At 44.9% G+C, this 20,147-nt stretch overlaps 1 protein-coding gene across 1 annotated transcript in view; it reads left to right on the top strand.

Moving 5' to 3' along the window:
* Positions 1 to 20,147, top strand: part of KREMEN1 (kringle containing transmembrane protein 1) — a 55,985-nt gene that overhangs the window by 21,184 nt on the left and 14,654 nt on the right. The window contains exons 3-4 of the mRNA XM_065904445.1: positions 1,041 to 1,132; positions 19,101 to 19,225. Coding sequence (XP_065760517.1) covers positions 1,041 to 1,132; positions 19,101 to 19,225 — 217 coding nt within the window. The remainder of the gene's footprint in view (positions 1 to 1,040; positions 1,133 to 19,100; positions 19,226 to 20,147) is intronic.

The raw sequence follows: 20,147 nt of genomic DNA, 5'->3' as shown, positions 1-20,147 counted from the left end.
TCAAAAATGGGATTGTTGTCATACATCGTGTTTTAGAACTGCCTTTAAAAAAAAAAACCTAACAAGGCGTTGTGAATATCTTTCCATATTAATAAATGTTTCTCTATACCACATTCTTACCAGCTGTCTAGCTTTCCCTTATATGGACATATTTATTTAACCAAATTTTAATTGTTGTTTCTAACTTTTTTGCATTGTGAAAATGCTGTGGAGAACATCTTTGTAAGTAAAGATTTCCCTAGAATACAGCATTGAAAGAGAAATTGTGCAGTCAAAGGGGTTTTGCGTATCTTCAGGACCTTTGACTCTGAACCACCAAGTCTCCATCCTGACTGCTCTGTTTGTGTGCTTATCCACAGTTCTGTGCGCACCTGGCTCTCCCAGTCATGGGATCCCCGTGTTCACAGTTAAGGTGCCAGGGCTGTTTGGCATCATCTATTCAGTGGTCAGTTGTCCCGGTCACACTGCAGTGAATTCCTGTAAACACCCTTCACCTTTGCTTACTCCCCACCCCTACCCTCAAGCTCCGAAGTTTCTGTGGCAGTGCATTGCATTGTTCTTGTAGTATCACCACTTTTTTCTTCTCCATGAGAAGTGGCATTAAGATGCACATGAATTATTAGAAACAACACAGAAGCTGAAGATTTTTTTGTCTGTTTGGTTTGGTTTTGGTGGGGGGTAGGGGTTGGTGCCAGGGCTGTTTGGCATCATCTATTCAGTGGTCAGTTGTCCCGGTCACACTGCAGTGAATTCCTGTAAACACCCTTCACCTTTGCTTACTCCCCACCCCTACCCTCAAGCTCCGAAGTTTCTGTGGCAGTGCATTGCATTGTTCTTGTAGTATCACCACTTTTTTCTTCTCCATGAGAAGTGGCATTAAGATGCACATGAATTATTAGAAACAACACAGAAGCTGAAGATTTTTTTGTCTGTTTGGTTTGGTTTTGGTGGGGGGTAGGGGTTGGTAAAACTGAAAAGCAATGAGCCAGTTGACTTAAAACAAAGGGAGTGTTACGGGGTGTGTCCTTTTCCCTCCCCAGAAACCCAGACGGTGACGTGAGCCCCTGGTGCTACGTGGCGGAGCACGAGGACGGCGTCTACTGGAAGTACTGCGAGATCCCCACCTGCCAGAGTAAGGCCGTGACACCCCCTGGTCCCCGAGCTCTGGGTTTTCGGAGTGGAGGCCAGTGCCCCGGCGGGGGCGGGGGGCAGTGCAGGCAGGTGGGAGGAGAAGCCCCCTGGGCTGAAGATGTTTGCTTCTCTCATGGAGGCTTTTTGGGAAGGAGACCCTCAGGTTCTCTCAGGACCCCCTTCCCTCCATGGATAAGCCTAGAACTTCACCTTCTACTGGCTTTCCTCACACTGATTCTTTCATGGGTGGTGATGGCACCAGCTTGGTAGCAGTCCAGAAAAAGAAACACTTGCACTTTGGGGAATTAATTTTCAAAAATGAGGGAATTCCCTGGCAGTCCAGTGGTTAGGACTCTCAGCACTCTCACTGCTGGGGCCTGAGTTCAATCCCTAATTGGAAAACGAAGATCCCATGGGGTGTGGCCAATTTTTTTTTTAAGAATGAACAAAGAGTCTTTTATCAACAGTAAAACTAAGTTGTGACTCTACTTACTGTTTAGATTTGATGTGCTCTGTCCCCCGAAAGCTGGTGTTCAGTAAATGTCTAATTAGATACCTTCAAAACCAATGTGATAGCTCCTTTCCTCACATTAGCATAAAGATGTTCTATTGTTATGTTATGATAGCTCATAATTTGTCACTCTCTACTACTGGCAAACCCATTTTCTTCAGCCTTTTAGTACAAGATCTGTCTTCTAATCTGTTCGTTCCTTCTTTCCCTGTTCAGTGTTTGTTATATGTAAGGACAGAAAGGTGTCTGGACCCTCAGAGCATACGTGATGTGTCAGGGGATCTTAGAAAGATGCTGAAAGTAAGGTTGAACATGTGGTGGGAAGGTTTAGCATACGGAGATCAAAACTAAACATGGTGACCGCAAGGCGTTCACGAATCGGTGTTTGTAATATTGTGTTAAATATGCCAGAGGAATAGAGTTTCTCAGTTCTTAGAGCTGAAGGAAAGGACTGCTCTTTCATAATAATCCTACTCGGATTTTTTTCCCTCGTGATTTAAATCTACCCTTTGCCCTGCCTTCTCTCCCACTCCTCAGGTCAGGAAGGGATATGGAGGTCCAAGTGGGACCCAAGGCCCTCTCCCCATGCCCACCTCAGCACTCTGAATTCTGCTGCCTCGGGGGGACCAGTGCTCACTTTTCGTGAGCTAAACTTCCGCACGTCTCACTACTGCCCAGCAGTTAGGCCCTCACGTCCCTGTCCTTCCAGCCTGGTATACCTTGATTCAGCTCCCCCAAATTGAGAAAACTGTAAAGACCAGAAGAATGGGCTTTTGCCCAGGATGCTTAATCAAATTTTTAAAATGAAAAACATCTCTTTTGGCTCTAGTTATGTGAAGAAGGAAGGGGCAGGGGGAGAGGAAAGCAGATTTTCCTCGGTCCATTTGTTCTACACAATGATGGTCTTTTAGTACCAGCCTATGTCATTCTCAGAAACGGCAAAGAAGGGGTTTCAGTCCGAGTGCTTTTATTTGGAAAGATAATCCTCAACTCTCATTTATAAAATATAATTTGGGCCAATGGGAGCAGACTCACGTGGTCACTGAGACTGAGTTCCAGAGTAGAGAATTCCAGCAAAACAGTACAAACCACCTAGGTCCCCTCTAATTTGTAATATTTGTCAGATGTGTCTCACTGTTCCAAAAAAGAAAGACTAAATATCATTTTTCTTAAAGGCACTTTTGTAACCCTCTCAGAGCTTCTAAAGCTGGCCTTGAAATGGTCAAGGTGGGAAGACACACAGAGGCTGGGAATCAGAACTGGGAGCCCTTGGTTCAGGGTGGTGGGAGGAGGGAGCAGTATGTGGCTTTGGTCCATTGGAAAACCCTTCTGTTCACCCTGTGGGCGCCAGGGTCCCCACCGAGCCGGGCTTCAGACCTGAGTCTGCGAGGACATTGTGCTTTTAATGTGTCAGATTAACAGAGTTGAGAAAACCTCCTAAGCTGTTTGCAGCAGGAGACCTTGGTAATTGCCTGATGGACTCAACTGAGATCCAGCCTGCCTATTTTAGGCCAGTTTTGCCCTATTTCTGGATGTGGAGTCATAATTTTCATGAATAATACCAACCCTCTGTGTGAAGCCCGCTATTCATGATCAGCATTGAACTTGTCATACAGGAAAAGGCCTGTGACATGATCAGATTCCTGGAAAGTTCATATCTGAATATAACAGACCCAGCAGGAGCCAGGGGGAATGAATGTTTAGGGACAAAGCCGAGTGTGGTTGAATGGTGGGCCATTGTGTGGAGACCGGAATCTCTGTTACGCAAAGAGCTAAAACGAGTAGGCAGGCAGAGACCAAGTCTGATTTAAAAGGGAGCAAAGAGAGATCTGAACTACGCTCTTGACCTATGGAGCAGGGATCAGAACTTACTGTTAAAAGGAGAACAACCCCCAGGAAATTGGATTTGCTCTTCAAACTGCTTCTGCCAATATGTTTCTCAGAAACCCCATTCTTATCGCAGAGAGTAGAAATACAGATTTTTAAAAGGAAATCCCAACATCAAGTTTACCATCGCTATTTGTCCTGCCTCCTGAATCTCTTAAGTCCTGTTGACTACTGAACAGGAAATCATTTGGCTTAATGTCCAGCCTTTGCGTGTCTGTCTCTTGTTAAATAGTCAGCCTAACCAGTCCTATTCCTGTTTATTTCATTACTTTTGAGGGACAGGCACTATAATACCCTGCATGGCTTTTGCTTTGTTCTCTTTTACCTAAAATTCTTTATAAAAGTTTTGTACAGTTTTTGAAACTAAGTAGTCTAGTTGAGGGAAAGCAGACCCTACAAATGTTATTTAAAGACAAATATGATTTTCTTCACATCCCTGATTAGAGCCTGAGGCCACAGGCATGAGAAATTTATCATGTCGGCTCCAAGAGCTATTTTTGGTTTGCAATAAAATTTTCACCTGATTTCTACACACTCAACTATTAAAATTCCCCTTCGAATTAGGGAAATTTGAATCCTGACAATGTTAGATTATATTAAGGAATCATTGTTAACTTTAATAGGTACAGTAATGACATGCTTATAGGGAGAGCCCTTTTATATTACAGATACACACTGAAGTTACATTATATCTGAGATTTGTTTTTAAGTTTTTGTTTTAAGATTTGTTTTAAGAAGATATATTCTTCTAAAAAGTGAGTGGGTGGGACAGGAGGTGGGGGAAACAGATGAAATAAGAATGTTTTTTCTAAAGTGGCTGTTTGTCGATGCTGGGTAAGGGCTCATATTCTTTCCTACTTTTGTGTATGCTTGAAAGTTTCAATTGCAAAATATAGTTTTTGTAATACTGAAAAAGTTTGTAATATTTAAAAAATTTTAAACTGAATGTGTAAACACATTCAAAGTATCCAGATTCAAGTGTGTAACATGACTCACCTAAACTGTACTTTTTAAACATAGTTCACAGGCATTTGGGTTAGTTATTAAACTTCTAATAAGTTTAATACTGTTAGTTATTTAAGTTATTTAAAATTAGTTATTAAAGTTTAACATCACAAGGACCTTAGAAGTGATTAGCTGTGACAACATTATTTAAGCTCTAACCATATACCAGGCCTTGTACACAGTAGGGGACACAGGGGCGGCATGGTCTGCAGCCCGTGGGGAACCCCTAGTTTAGAACTGAAGGCAGCATGTAAACAGATGAGCATATGCGAGATGCTCTGCATACGTGAGATGAACAGAAGGACGGGAGCGCTGAAGAGGGGCGGTCTGCTCTGCACAGGCGAGTGGCAGGGCTGCTTTGCCAGAGGGCTTCTGGAAGAAGTAGGCCCTTCTACTTTACAGTACCTGCCGTCACCAGGGAGCTTATTAACATGCAGGTTCTCATTCAGTAGCTCCGGGACAGACCTGGGATTCTGTGTTTCAGGCCCCTAGGATCCTGGCACTGCAGGACCACACTTTAAGCAGCTAGGTTAGGGTTGGGCGGAAGGAAAAGTTTGCATGCATGCGCACACACACACACGGGAATTCTCATGCACATCAGTGTTGCTAAGACTTTGGTTTTAAGAAAAAAGGTCAGGAAATAAGGTCTGAAAAAAATTAAACGGGGCCAGATCATGGTCTGGGTACAAAACCTGACCCAGAAAGATAGTGATGAGGCCTGGGGGAGTGCCAGAGTCAGAAGGAAGCCCTTCTCCATTGCTTCCTCAGCCTCTGTGTCAGGGATTCAGGGCGTTGTTGCTCCCTCCTAATCCGGGAGAAGTTCTCTCCTGGTGGCATCATTCTCCCAGACTTGCCCTAGGAGGACGCCAGCAACAGCACCTCTGCCACTTGGGACCTTTGGTCGGTGACCTCACTGGCTTAAGTTCCTTTTAATTAAATGACACCCTGACTTTGTTCAAACAGATTTGTTTTTCCTTACAGAAATACAACCCAAAAGAGCAGGGTTTGAAAGCTTCTAATTGTGATCCCTAATAAGAGTTTTTAAAGTTCAATTTTAGTGTATGTGCTACCGAAATGAGCTCTAGAGTTTTTAAACTTGAGACTTCTGAGTAAAAAGCCAAGGGCACTTTGGCAGTGATGGTCAAGGCAGGCTCTCAACTACAGAACGTGTTTTGCTTCTGTCAGCACTTTGTGCATTTTAATGTCAGCACTGATTTTTTTATGTTTTAGCTTTTTTCAGTTATTATTGAGTACCTCATATGTGTAAAGCACTTATATTCGCATTACCTTATTAACCTTTTCAACAATTCTGCGAAGCAGGTGGTATGTTCCCTCCCTCCTGCCCTCCTTGGTCAGATGAGAAAATGAAGCTGTAGTGGTTAAGTGATTTGATGAGGATTACCCTCTGAGCCAAATAGGATTTGAGTCTAGGACTTCTCATGGCAAGACCAACCAGTGCCCTTTCCCTCCCAGGACTTGTGAACAGCCCCATTTCCTTTATTTCCTTAAAAGTGGGGGGCTTGGGATGGAACCAGGCTATAGTTGAGGTCATTCTTGAGAATTTTTCTTTGGGGATTGTTTGGGAATTTGAGTTTGAAATTCTGATAGTATGCTGAATTATCAGGATTGCCTTTTTGACATTGGGGAAACCAAAGGATTAACTCAGTGGCGACAGAGGGTCTGCAGTTCAAGCTGTTAGCTCCAAGGCATTCTCTTTTCTCCTCTGAGTTTGGGAAATCCCAAGCCCCAGGAGTAAACAGGCTGCGATGGTATCCAGGAAGCACTCACTGCAGGCAGAACCGCTCTGGACGCTGTTGGGCCAGTCTCCACGGGTGTTCCCGGCCCAGCTGTTCTCAGCTGGGAAGGGGCTCCCCACAGGTGGACCCTTGGCATGAACCCACACATCAGTGGCCTTGTCCCAGCCTCAGGGTCGCTCCCAACGCTGTGTTCCCATTCCTCTGAACTTCACCTTGAAAAAGACGCATCTCTGCACGTCACTAACGCTTTACAGCTAAATGCTGAAACCTCAGACTCTAGCCCATAGCCAAAGCAATATTGACACTGAAATGAACATTAACACTGCACTTTATGCAGTCCCATTTTCCGCCTTTTCTCTCTTTGAAACTACAATTACATAACCTTTTTATCTAAATGAACCCTTTTCGATTCCCAGAATTAGCAGTCAGAATCCTGTTTTGATGATTTGTTTTTTATGTTTGTTTTCCCAACTGGACTAAACTGCTCAAATGCCGGCACAGGTTCTGGAATCCCTGTGAGGGACAGACCTTAAGGTGGTGGGAGCCCGAGGTTTCTCTGAAACCTTCATTTGCTCAGTGGGCGCTCTCATTTAACTTGGACTGTATGTCTGTTTACGGAGGGTGCTGATAGAGTTTATGGGGGCTTTCCCCCCTCAAGCCGTGTATTTTAACAGTCTCCCACAGCCCCTCGCACAGTGTAGGCTGTCACAGTTTAGTTCAACTGCTCAGTCGTGTCCAACTCTTTGTGACCCCACGGACTGCAGCACACCAGGCTTCCCTGTCCAACACCAATCCCTGGAGCTTACTCAAACTCATGTCCATCGAGTTGGTGATGCCATCCAACCATCTCATCCTATGTCGTTGCCTTCTCCTCCTGCCTTCAATCTTTCCTAGCATCAGAGTCTTTTCCAGTGAGTCAGTTCTTCACATCAGGTGATCAAAGTATCAGTCCTTCCAATGAATATTCAGGACCGATTTCCTTTAAAATTGACTGATTTGATCTCTTTGCAGTCTAAGGGACTCTCAAGAGTCTTCTGTAACACCACAGTTCAAAAGCATCAGTTCTTCGGTGCTCAGCTTTCTTTTAGTCCAACTCTCCCATCCATACATGATTACTGGAAAAACCATAGGTTTGACTAGGCAGACCTTTTGTTGGCAAAGTAATGTCTCTGCTTTTTAATATGCTGTCTAGATTGGTCATAGCTTTTCTCCCAAGGAGCATCTTATAATTTCATGGCTGCAGTCACCATCTACAGTGATTTTGGAGCCCCCCAAAATAAAGTCTGTCACTGTTTCCATTGTTTCCCCATCTATTTGCCATCAAGTGACGGGACTGAATGCAGGCTGTAAATAGATGCTCACCAAATATTCTTGCTGATGTGATTGTCATATCTCTCCCAGGAAGAGACAACACAATCCAGTGGAAAGAACTCTGCCTCCAAACTCCTCCACCTTAGGTTGGAATCATCACTTGCTTATAGCTCACGGCAAAATGACTCTCCTCTCCTAGCCTTGGTCTCCTCATCTCTACCTTCCAGGGTCATTTTGAAAATTAAATAAGTAAAATACACATGTCTCCGAGTCCAGGGACCTAGCAGAGGGTAGGCAGAAAAGTACGGGCAGGGACTGTGGTGGCCTGTGCTACCTCCATGGCGTGGACTACCACTGGCATGTTCCTGATATCCTGTTCCTAAACAGGTTCTTCCTGACCTTCGTTTTATTGCTGTCTGGTCCTGCGCTATCTGACTGGCCGCAGGGCCCTGGAGTGTGCCTCAGCTGCTTGTCCAGAGGCTGTTCCCCTGGGGCCTGTGTGGCCCTGTGCTCAGGGAACACCCGGGGCCCTGAATTCCTCTGACAGTGCAGCTTTATGGTTTCAGGACAGGCATATCTCGATTACTCATTGTTTTTGGCAGTGGATGGTATTTAATTTCTCATTTAAAAATTCAGACTTTCTGAACCAAGTGGACATTTTCCTCAGTGACAGTTATATACGTTGTATTTCCAAAATGTTCTAAAGCATATTAATAGCTTAAAAAGGGAAAATCATTCAGATCAGTAAGGACAGTTTTACTGACAGTCTTCATACCAGCACCAGTAAAAAATACACATGAACATAAGGAATAGTCCCACCCTCAATCTTATGATGTAATTAGGAATCTGAGCTATAAACACAGTAGAAAATTGGAGACCAGCCACCAATTATATAAATAAGATTGAGTTATGTGGTAGAGAGCTGTGAGTTTTTGAAGTTGAGAGGGCTCAGTGAGGGTTGGGGCGCTGGAGGCATCATTAGCAAGAAAGGCCAGAGGGGCTGGAGGGGTCAGGGCCCCGCAGGTCAGGGAACAAACAGCCAGACAGAGATGCGAAGGAAAGACGTGGGACTGCTGTGCATGTTGGTGGTAGTTACGCTGCCCAAGGAAATGAGTGGACAGAGAGGAACTGGGTGGGAACCTTGAAAGCCAGGGCTGATTAGATTGGGGCTCACATACAGGGAAAGCCCTCCTCATTCAGGAAGATGGGCCCAGTGTCGTTACAGGGTGGGTGGAGGAAAGATGTTTGGGGAGGGGAGGGTAGGCGTAGATTTCTAAACGGAGGGATGAGGGCCTGGGCTGTGGTGGTGGCAGCGAGATCATGCAGGAAAGGTTCATCCAAGACGCATTTAGGAAGGAGTCAGAACTTGATGACAAGTGAGATACATACGGCATGAGACAGCAGGATGAATAAAGGATGCCTCTGTGGTTCTTTGCCTGGGATGTTTGTGGTGTCCAGAATAAAAGTTCGAGTCAACAGACTGAGCTCTTCTTCCCAGAGACACAGCAGTACCGTACTGTTGCTCCTGAACTCGGACTGACCTTCTGTCGAGTAAGGTGTTTTGGTTGTCTGTTACTGCATTATAGGCCACCCCAAAGCCCTGGTGGCTTAAAACAACAACAGCTTGTACCTCCTCACTCTGTGGGTTGGCCGAGTTTCAGCTCGGCTGTGTTCCTTTCCTCCTGCTCTCATCTGGGTTCAGTCAGGTGTCTGCATCCATTGGGCCTCTGCTGGGGCTGGGATACCCACGGGATGTCCAGGATGGCCTCAGCCCCTACCTGGGCAGCCTCTCTTTCCAGCGGCATACTTAGACCTCTTATAGGGTGGCCGGTTTCCAAGAGAAGCTGCCAGTCCTCTTAGGGGGTGAACTCAGAAGTCCACCGTATTCTATTAATCAAAGCAAGTCACAAGGTCAGTACTGATTCAAGAGGAGAGGAAATTGGTTCCACGTTGAAAGTGGGGAGTCACACATATGTATGGGGAGGGAGGAAATGATTAGGGCCTCCTTTGGAGAAGGTCTACCACATTCTATCCCCCAAAATTAACTTTCAAAGAAGGAACTCCTGCCAGAGGAGAACTGTCTCTGTGATACATCAGGGTCGAATGGGGGTCAGGATCCTTAGGAACTTTTCCTGCCTTCCCCAAAGGTAAAATTTCATAGGGGAAGACAAGGCCTTATTTACTAACCTATTTGAGTGAGTCGTTATGAGACTCAGAGACATGAGTAGAAGAATCAGAGTGACTGAAAATGAGAACTCATATTTAGAAATAAAGTTGCAGAGGGACTTCCCTTGAGGCCCAGTGGTTATGACTCCACACTTTCACTTGCATGGGGCTTGGTTTGGATCCCTGGTCAGAGAACTGGGATCCTGAATGTTGTACAGCATGGCCAAAAAAAAAAAATTTTTTGCAGAGTTAGAGTGGGGCCATGTTATGGAAGGACTTGGATCAAGCTGGCAGCTGGCAGGTTTTTAATGGAAGTTGTAGGGGTAGAGGGTGCTCATGGTCATGGGCTGAGAGTATGAAATAATCCACACCTAACCTGATGATGCTTTGAGGGAAGTCTTTGAAATGACTGGTCATCTGATAGAAGGACTGTCAATGGCATCATTTCATGTGTACTTAATTCCTTATTCCCCTCTCCTCCAAAAGAGAGAATTCAGCTCCTGAGGCACCAGTGTGGAGGCAGAAGGTAGTGAATGACATTATGACATTTAAAATAATTAGCCTCACCCACCCGGCCCCCCCACCCTGCCCTGCCTTCTGTAGCGGGAAACTCACTGCCTGTTCTTGGGAACTTTGCCATCAAGGAGTTAGTAGAAGCCAGTATAAATATACTAGTTTCGGTGTTTTGTTAATACTTCCAAACAGTGTACATTGAAAACAGAATCACTTATTTGTTTACATAAAATTCTCCCGATGCGCTTCATCACACATTAGTGATCAGAAATGAGATGTAATTTCCCAGTCCCTGCCCACAAGACCTGAGTAGAACCCGACTGTAAGTTGAAGGAAGATTCGCCCTAACTCATGGATTGTGTAAGAATGAACTGCCATTGGGTTTGATTGATTGTAGATGGGTTGTGGTGTGGTGTATCTGAAGGCTATTGAATGCAACTTACAGTGCTTAATAAAAATCTTTATTTTTTAGTATAGAAAAGTAAGACAAGCAGTTGCTGCATAGTTTCCGAAGAGCCAGATTTTATTTGTAAGAAAATGTAAAAGGTGTTCCCAGAGCCAGGGTAGAGTTTTCTAAAATGCAAGAGAGAAACTTTTCTTCCAGTTTCTTTTTTTTTTTTTCTTTTTTTTTTTTTTTTTTTTAAATATTATTTTATTAGTTGGAGGCCAATCACTTTACAACATTTCAGTGGGTTTTGTCATACATTGACATGAATCAGCCATATAGTTACAAGTATTCCCCATCCCGTTCCCCCCTCCCACCTCTCTCCCCACCCGACTCCTCAGGGTCCTCCCAGTGCACCAGGCCCGAGCACCTGACTCATGTATCCCACCTGGGCTGGTGGTCCGTTTCACCATAGATAATATACATGCTGTTCTTTCAAAACATCCCACCCTCACGTTCTCCCCCAGAGTTCAAAAGTCTGTTCTGTACTTCTGTGTCTCTTTTTCTGTTTTGCATATAGGGTTATCGCCACCATCTATCTAAATTCCGTATATATGTGTTAGTATACTGTAATGTTCTTTATCTTTCTGGCTTACTTCACTCTGTATAATGGGCTCCAGTTTCATCCATCTCATTAGAACTGATTCAAATGAATTCTTTTTAACGGCTGAGTAATATTCCATGGTGTATATGTACCACAGCTTCCTTATCCATTCATCTGCTGATGGGCATCTGGGTTGCTTCCATGTCCTGGCTATTATAAACAGTGCTGCAATGAACATTGGGGTGCATGTGTCTCTTTCAGATCTGGATTCCTCAGTGTGTATGCCTAGAAGTGGTATTGCTGGGTCATATGGCAGTTCTATTTCCAGTTTTTTAAGAAATCTCCACACTGTTTTCCATAGTGGCTGTACTAGTTTGCATTCCCACCAACAGTGTAAGAGGGTTCCCTTTTCTCCACACCCTCTCCAGCATTTATTGCTTGTAGACTTTTGGATAGCAGCCATCCTGACTGGCGTGTAATGGTACCTCATTGTGGTTTTGATTTGCATTTCTCTGATAGTGATGTTGAGCATCTTTTCATGTGTTTGTTAGCCATCTGTATGTCTTCTTTGGAGAAATGTCTGTTTAGTTCTTTGGCCCATTTTTTGATTGGGTCGTTTATTTTTCTGGAATTGAGCTTCAGGAGTTGCTTGTATATTTTTGAGATTAATCCTTTGTCTGTTTCCTCATTTGTTATTATTTTCTCCCAATCTGAGGGCTGTCTTTTCACCTTACTTACAGTTTCCTTTGTTGTGCAAAAGCTTTTAATTTTCATTAGGTCCCATTTGTTTATTTTTGCTTTTATTTCCAATATTCTGGGAGGTGGGTCATAGAAGATCTTGCTGTGATTTATGTCAGAGAGTGTTTTGCCTATGTTCTCCTCTAGGAGTTTTATAGTTTCTGGTCTTACATTTAGATCTTTAATCCATTTTGAGTTTATTTTTGTGTATGGTGTTAGAAAGTGTTCTAGTTTCATTCTTTTATTCTTCCAGTTTCTTAAACAGATCTCTCGGATTTGGCAGTAGACAACACAATGATGGATCAGGACTTCCTATGCAAATTACCAGCTGAAGATTTTTATTCAGATTGAACTTTTACAATAAAGGGCAGACTTTCTTCTTTGTCAGGAATTGTCTGCAAGGAATAGAACTTACTCAAGCTAACTTGAACGCAAGAGATTTATTGGAAGGGCATTGGGAGAATATCACAGAATCCAATCCCTGTGTCCCAGAACCTGGGATGGAGGTGCCCACACTTACCATCTGTCTGTGGGGCCGCACAGTCTCCCTCTCTCTCAGTATGGCGTCCATTCTTCTTCCTCCTTGTGGACCAGTAGAATCAGTTCACTTATCCAGTCATGTGGCCCAAATGTGGCTTGTTGCCTTAATCCAGGCTTGACTGAACCCCACAAGTCCTGTACCTGCAGTTCACTGCCTAGAATCCTAGTTCCAACTTTCTGGGAGAGGGAGTCTGGTGACCCCAGTGGGGGTCAGCAGTGGCCAAGGATGGGGCTGATAGGCCTGCCCCCAGCCTACAGCAGGTCCTCCGAGACAGTGGTTCTCAGAGAAGGGCTGTTGGCCATGGAGGCCCTGTGGAGGTGTGAGCTGCACCATCACAGTGGGACCACAGTTATATCCAGTTGTAAAGACTGTTTAGCAAGTCTGCGTGGTTGGTTCCCAATAGTTGCTTGTGGCAGTGAGAAGACAGTCGTTCCTGGGTTAATCTGAAGAGAGAACCATCTTCCCTCAGCTACCTCTAAAACTTTTGCCTCTGTCAAGAACCCTGAACCTCTGAAAAGGTTGTTGGTAATTAACTGTCACATTTTAAAGCACCAAGTGTGGTAAACAAGGGGTCCATTTATATTTATAGATGATTTTTAAAAGTTGAAAATGTGGAAGCCTCTTTGGTAAGAGAAAAAAAATGCATGACCAAGCCACAGGACTTTAAAGTGGTCTTGAAAGTAAAAAAGGAACTTGAGAACAAATATCCTTTTACAAATTGACTTTCCCTCCCCGCTTCTGGGAAGAACTCAGGGTGGGACACGGTCTGGAAATCCACTCAGCTGACCAGTCATGCTTTTGAAGACGACAATGACGTGTCTTCTCTGGCGAGACTTGGAGCCACACTTTCCAGTTAGAGTCAGCGGCAGCGACAGCCCTCAGAGGCCGGCCTTGCGGTGCACAGAGCGCCGAGGGACTAACGTGTCTGCAGATTTAGCCCCTCATCTTAGGGAGTCACTTTCATTTAGCTCCCAGACTGGCCTTATCAGGAGAGGGACGCCAAGGAACAAGCCGTGGAGTGAGCACTCCCCACTCTGGAGCTGACCTCTGCTCTCCAGGGAGAACAGCCTCTCATGTATCCGCACTCAGGGCCCTTAGCCTGGCTGAACTGTGGCTTCTTCTCGGTCACCTAGGAAACCCATCTCCTGTCTGCCTTCCTGAAAGGGCTCTGGGTTTCGTGGGAAAGGCTTGCATGGCAGTGTACTGGATCTATCTAGATGTAGAGGTTAACATTTTAATATCTGGAATCAAATCCAGTTTTCCAAGATAACTGCCTTTGATCTTAGCTTTTAATTCAGTGCTGTTTTACTCTTCTATCAACCTAGCAGGTTATTCTGGTTTTTGTGGGAAATGATGAAAGCCTTTTTGTATGTAATGATAACAAACAGCATTTATTCAGCACATACTATATTGCCAGGCTTTGTGGTGTTTACTTTATTTACATTATCTAATTTTGATTTTCACAAGAACCCTTTGAGGCCCTTATCACCCACTGTGGATGGACCTGAGCTTAGAAAGGCCGTGACGGAGGGACCCAAGTTCACCCTGGGGTCCGTCTGTCGAAAGCCCAGCATTTGTGATTGTTGCAAAATGCTGGTTGCTTCCGGACAGGTGATGGTAGCAGCAGTGCTCTTCAGAACATTGCCAAGAACTGGGAAGTAGGCAAACAAACAAAAGCTCTGAGCTACTGTATGGACAGCTGAAACCGAGAAGAAAACAGAGGCCGTCCCTCTTTCAGAAACTATTATTTTCCACACAGTTCTAATAAGCTCGATAGTTTTGTTCTAAGCCTACTTAGTTTTTAGTGTTAATCGCTCAGTTGTGCCCGACTCTTTGCGACCCCATGGGCTGTAACCCGCCAGGCTCCTCTGTCCATAGAACTCTCCAGATAAGAATACTGGAGTGGGTTGCCATTTCCTTCTCCAGTGGATCTTCCCGACCCCAGAATTGAACCTGGGTCTCCTGCATTGCAGGCAGATTCTTTGCCATCTGAGCCACCAGTAAAGTCCGTAAGCCTAAGCCTAAGACGCAGCAAATTAAGAAGATAAGCCAAGACCACAGGCACTGACAGTAGCAAGTAGACACCAAGACTTCTTCCAGTGCTAATGTCCTGAGGGTTCAGCAGCCCCAGGTGTAACCAAGGAGACAGATTAACTACTAGAGTCAGACACAAGAACATAGACAAGCACACAGTCTGGGACCATTTGGTGACATACATCTGGTGACCTCAAGCCACCAAGAAACAAAGTACGTAGGTTAAACCAAGTTGTTGTTGTTTTTAATTATCTAATGCATTTTAGAAAAGTTTCATCCAAAATGATGAAGATAGAATTTTACCTTTTAAAGTTAACCTCTAATGGAGAACCTGGTTATCTGAAGTGGTGTTTCTAGCTACCCAAAGAGGGCAGTGAGGAGTCAAAACCTAAGTGGTCATCAAGATGCAGGTCAGCTCTCCTCTCTGCTCTGCACTTTTGACTCCCTGCTGCCTGACAGGTACCTTAACCCATACTCTCCATGAGTTCAGCTGGCAACATGGGACACATTTGCTCATTGAGCACCCAGTTTCAGGGCACCCACTGTATGGCTGGGACCATGCCAGGCCCTGGGGATACAATGGTGTGCAGAAGGCACAGTCCGGCCCTTAAGTTCATGGTTAATCAACGAGTGAGACATAAACGGGTGTTTAGAATCCGGTTTCGCACAGGCTGCTACAGGAGCACACCACAGGGGCGTACAACCTTTTCTGTGGAGTGGGGGGATGATGGGAGGTCCATGGGGCTTCCCAAGGGGAATGATGCTCAGGCTGCCATCCTAAGCAGGAAAGAGTGTTCTAAGCAGAAGGAACAGCTTGTAAGAAAGGCCAGAGGCCAGAGAACCACGTGCATGTGGGCAACTTGCAGATACACTATAATGTATCTTGGGTTTCATATAGAATGTGAGCCGAGGGACAGAGAGAGGGGTCATGCTGAGGGGGTGGATAGAGGAGCAGCTTAGATCAGGTAGGGCCTTGGGTCCTGTGTGAGAGAGTTTGGACTTCACCCTGAAGGATGACCTGGGAGGTCTGAGGGTTTCAGGCAGGGCCCCTGCATACCTCTGTAGCTCCTGCTGCCTTCCCGTCTCTCTTTCACTGGTCACACTCACTTCTTTGTGTTCCTACAAAAACCAAGGTCATTTTTGCCTTAGGCCTTTGCCCTTGGCCTTCCTTCTCCCTGGAATGTACTGTAAAGGTTATTCTGGTTGCAGTGTACTAACTAGATTAGAGTAGGTGAGGCTAGAAACAGGGAGATGGAACAGGAGGCTGATAGAATGGTCTTAGTGGGAGAGGTGTGTGTTCTCAGTCATGTCTGACTCTTTGCAACCCCAAGGATTGTAGCCCACCAGGCTCCTCTGTCCATTGCATTTTCCAGGCAAGAATACTGGAACAGGTTGCCACTTTCTATTTCAGGGGATCTTCCTGGCCCTAAGATTGAACCCACATTTCTTGTGTCTCCTGCATTGGCAGGCGGATTCTTTACCACTAGCACCACCTGGGAAGCCCCAAATGGGAGGGGACACTGGCCTAAACCAGGGAAATAGCAGCCTGGATAGAGATGTGGACAGGGGTCTGAAGTATTTTAGGAGGTAGCATGGACAGTGTCTGGCAGGCAGTTGACAGCATACGAAGGCCATCGTTGTCCAGATGGAGGGAGCAGCAGCAAGGTGTGGGCTGGTTTCCAGGCTTTGTCTCCCTGGGGTGTTTGGGAGCCTCACTGCCCTACTGGAACTGAACATGAGCTCCCTGAATTTGCTCCCCGAATTGTTGTGAATAAACCTGATAGGTTCCAGCTGCATCCACGCAAACCACGACCTTGTTTATGTCTAATGTTAACATTTGTGATTCTGTGCCTTGGGCTGTCTATAAATGAATACATAATAACATGCCTATTTGTGAGCATGGAATGGAATAAATGAGACAGAAATCAGAGTAAATGACCAAAATGATCACGATCAAGTAGCTCTTATTAAAAACCATTAAATGCATGCTTCAGGTTTCCATGTGTAAGGGCCTTTTAACAAGCTCAGCTTATATGATACACCCCTAACTAGAGATGCTTAGCTCCCTGCATTTGTTTAAACGCTAAAGCCCAGCCATTCCCAATCCAGGCCCCCACTGAACACTGAACTCCTACTGCCTGGATCTTTTCTGTTTACATTTGCTACTATAGAGATTTGGTTTGTTTCCTAAAGATGCATTTTAACATTTGTGTGGTGAGCCGCATTTGTTATATTTGACCCATGTGTGACGCAAGGGAGAAGGGTAACCACTTGGCTTAGAGGGGGGAGGTTAGCTTTGGGTTAGCTTCCTGCCAGTTTAAAATGAGCTGGTTAGATGTAGATGGTGGCAGAAATTGAAAAGTGTATATGTGTGTGTGTGCACGTGTGTGTATTTCTATGTGCCAAAAACTAGTATGGGTGTAAAGTTTCCTCAGTTGGACTATGCTGCTTCCCAGTCTTAAACAAAAAGTGCTTTCTAAGAATCTATATGTGTCATTTTGGAATTGAATAATATGTAACTCTGACTGGCTTAGAAGTGCTTCTAGGACCAGACCTCATTCATGTCTTATATCTTGAGTGATGTGAACTGTAAGGAGCCAAATAGAGACAGTAGGGAAAGGGCTTCATCTGAAGGTGGAGTGATTTCATAAATTAATAACAGATGAAAAACTAAGGGGCAGAGAGGTCCATTTGTCCATTATTGTTTAGTCGTTAAGTCGTGTCCGACTCTTTGTGACCCCATGGACTGTAGCCCACCAGGCTTCTCTGTCCATGGAATTTCCCAGGCGAGAATACTGGAGTGGATTGCCATTTCCTTCTCCAGGGGATCTTCCCGACACAGGGATCGACCCTGTGTGTCCTGCATTGGCAGGCAGATTCTTTACTGCTGAGCCACCTAGGAAACTGTAATTTGTACATGACTCACAATACATTCCTTTATTCAGTGAGCATATATTTAGATGCATGTTATTTAGGTGTGTTAGTCATCTATTGCTGTAACAGATTACTCTAAAAATTTAATGAGAACACACATTTATCACCTCACACTTTCTGTAGGTCAGGAAATCTGGACATGGTTTAGCCGCGTCCTCTGCCTCAAGGTCTCTGGTGAGGCATCTGCCAGGGCCAGGGTCTCATCTGAAGGTTCTGCTGGGGAGGATCTCCTTCAAGCACACATAGCTGTTGGTGGGGTTCAGTTTCTGCAGAAACTGGAAGTCTCAGCTCCTTGCTGGCTATTGGCTGAAGGCCATTCTTATGACCTCTGATGTGACACATTGCCTTATTAGAGTATTTAAGCCAAGAAGGCAGTAGAGAGAGTCGACTGGCGAGACCGAAGTCACAGCTCTTGTAGTCCAGTCACAGAAGTAGCTCCCCTCAACTCTCCCACATTCTGTTGGGCAAAAACAAGTCTCTTGTCCAGCCCACACTCCAGGGGAGGGAATCACACAGGGGCACAAACACCAGGAGGTAGGGGCACATATATTTAGGTTTCTTTATTCTCAGTTGCAGCTTTTTCTGCTAGACCAGACCATCTGACTTTTGTGGTTGTGAAACGCTAATACATCCACTGTGGTAAACAGACTACTCCCCCTCCCCCAAAAGTCTACGTTGTAACCCCCTGAATCTTCAAACATGTTACCTTACATGGCACACGCGATGAAGATGAGAATTTTGACAGGGGGAGATTATCCTGAATTACCCCGGTGGGCCAGCGTAATCACACGGGACCTGTAACAGAGAGGCAGGGGGATGAGAGACACAGAAGGTGAGGTGATGACATAAGCAGAGGGGGAGGCAGAGGCTGGAGTGGTGCAGCCACAGCCGAGCCATGGGGGCAGCTTCAGGAGGCAGCAAGGAGCAGGTTGTGCCCTGGCGCCTCAGGAGGAGCCCGAGCTCTGCTGACACCTTGATTTTAGCCCCCTCACACCCATTTAGTACTTCTGACCTCCCCAAATGTAAGAAGCTGGATTTATGCTACTTTAAGCCACTAGGTTTGTGGTCATTTATTGCAGCGGCAATAGGAAACTATTAAATTCACGAAATGACCTGGTAAAACCAACTTGTGGGGCTTTTGAAGGGACTAGGGCAGGCACAGGGCATGGGATTACCATTCTATGGTATTGGAAGAATAATTGGAAGAAAGCCTTCCAAGTGGTTTTTTTTTTTTTGCCCTCCAGTGGCTCTGAGACATAATTTACATATTGCAGCTTCTCTGTTTTTAGGAATCTATGCCTAGTTCTCGTCAATACTAAATTCTATCAATATTGAACAAGTAAAAAAATGTCTTAGGGTTGGTTTCATGGGCTTCACATACTCGTCGAAATAAAACAAAGATAAAGCAGATAGCAGAGGACCCCAAGACTTCCATTTTTAATACTTGATGCTTGTTATTTATTTGCATTTTAGGAGTGGAAATATTGACTGAGATGAAAGTACCTGGCACAACATGCCTTTCCTTCTTGGTGTTTCACAGCCAGATGTTGTGAAGTTCTTTTGTTTTTCTTTTTTTTCTCCAGTGCCTGGAAACCTTGGCTGCTACAAGGATCATGGAAACCCACCTCCTCTAACCGGCGCCAGTAAAACGTCTAACAAACTCACCATACAAAACTGCATCAGTTTTTGTCGGAGTCAAAGGTTCAAGGTAATTGTTCTGTGGTTTTATATCTATGGAAAAAGATAAAGGTCTAAATGCATTCTGCTGAGATATCATTTAAAATGTATTTAAATCATTTAAATTGTTAAAAACAACAACAACCTGTGAAGCCATTACAACTGTACTTTTCTGCCAAAGAGAAGTTGAAGAGTGGGGCTTGGGATTCCGGGGCGGGAGGCAGCACTCTGGCCAAAGACTGAGAGAAAAGGAAGCTCCCCAGTACCTGCATCCAGCTTGACCTCCAGCAGAGTCACGTGTTTCCTCGAGCCCCTGTGTGTTATGAGCAGAGACGTCTCTGGCTCCAAGGGGTGGATCTGAGAATAAGCCAAGGAGGTGGTTACTACTTTGATTCATTAAGGGGCCCTTGCCTGGATACCAGTCCAAAATATTTTCTTTCTATCCTGTCCATTCTATCTGAAAGTCATTCATCAGTCATTAAGGTTCAATAATGCTATTGTTTGTTATATCAAAAAAAGAAGTCTTTTCCTCCCTCCTCTCCTCCCTCCTTCCATCCCTTCCTTCCATCCTTCATTCCTTCCTTAATAATTTTGTCAAAAGGCCATTAATCAGGCCCAAGCAAGGAGAATAGACTGGCAGTGCTCAAGGCCTGTCTGAGGCAGTGGCTGAGCAAGGCAGTTGGCCCAACATGATCAAGTGATTGGTTGCTTGCAAAAGATTGAGCATGTTAAGTAAATCTATGGAGGATAATGGGAACCAGGTTTCTCACTATTAGAGAAGGGGGCCAGAGAAAACTGGAATGAAGCCTGCAGTGTTGGACAGGGATTGACGTTATTAGTATAGTGCATGGTTCTGATACATATGGAGAGAGAGATATATAGAAATAAATATATAGGACTTGTGGTTGTTGTCCAGTGATTAAGACTCTACACTTCCACTGCAGGAGGCACAG

The sequence above is a fragment of the Muntiacus reevesi genome, chromosome 13, assembly GCF_963930625.1.
Source record: "Muntiacus reevesi chromosome 13, mMunRee1.1, whole genome shotgun sequence".
Lineage (NCBI taxonomy): Eukaryota > Metazoa > Chordata > Mammalia > Artiodactyla > Cervidae > Muntiacus > Muntiacus reevesi.
Note: the sequence above shows the minus strand (reverse complement) of the source record. Positions and strands in the feature narration are given on the sequence as shown.